The 393-nt window shown below is 66.2% G+C and overlaps 1 protein-coding gene across 1 annotated transcript in view; it reads left to right on the forward strand.

The window, feature by feature from the left end:
• Positions 1-4: 4 nt before the first annotated feature.
• LOC112122909 (nitric oxide synthase, endothelial-like) overlaps positions 5-393 on the forward strand; it is a gene marked incomplete at both ends in the record, with an annotated part of 16427 nt that continues 16038 nt past the window's right edge. Inside the window, one exon of the mRNA XM_026646330.1 lies at positions 5-69. Coding sequence (XP_026502115.1) covers positions 5-69 — 65 coding nt within the window. The remainder of the gene's footprint in view (positions 70-393) is intronic.

A 393-nucleotide genomic window follows, 5' to 3' on the forward strand; every position in this document is an offset into this window, starting at 1 on the left:
CGCCTGGAAGGTTTATACCTCGAAGGGCACCAGCGTCACCAGGAAGAAAACCTTCAAAGAAGTGGCCAAGTAGGTGCCAGCCTGGCCTCGGGGTGGGGAATAGGGGGAGGGGGTGGGGGTGGGGAGAGGTGGGGTGGGAGGAGCATGAGGGGTGGGGGGGAACGGGGGGGAAGGGTAAGGGCACCGTGAGCGGGCGGGGGGACTGTGAGCAGGGGGGGAGTGAGAGCCCTGGGATGGAAGGCGGGAGTGTAAGGGATAAGAAAGAGGAGAGCCCGTCCCCTCAGAACTCCCCTTCCCGGTCCCGGGACCTCACACTGCCCCCACCCCTTGCACTGCCCTACCCCCATCCCTCGCCCCCCCAGGGCCATAGATAGGTGTGTCTGGGCATGGCGG

This window comes from Terrapene carolina, unplaced genomic scaffold (genome assembly GCF_002925995.2).
Source record: "Terrapene carolina triunguis isolate 2854851 unplaced genomic scaffold, T_m_triunguis-2.0 Scaffold34924, whole genome shotgun sequence".
Taxonomy (NCBI): domain Eukaryota; kingdom Metazoa; phylum Chordata; order Testudines; family Emydidae; genus Terrapene; species Terrapene triunguis.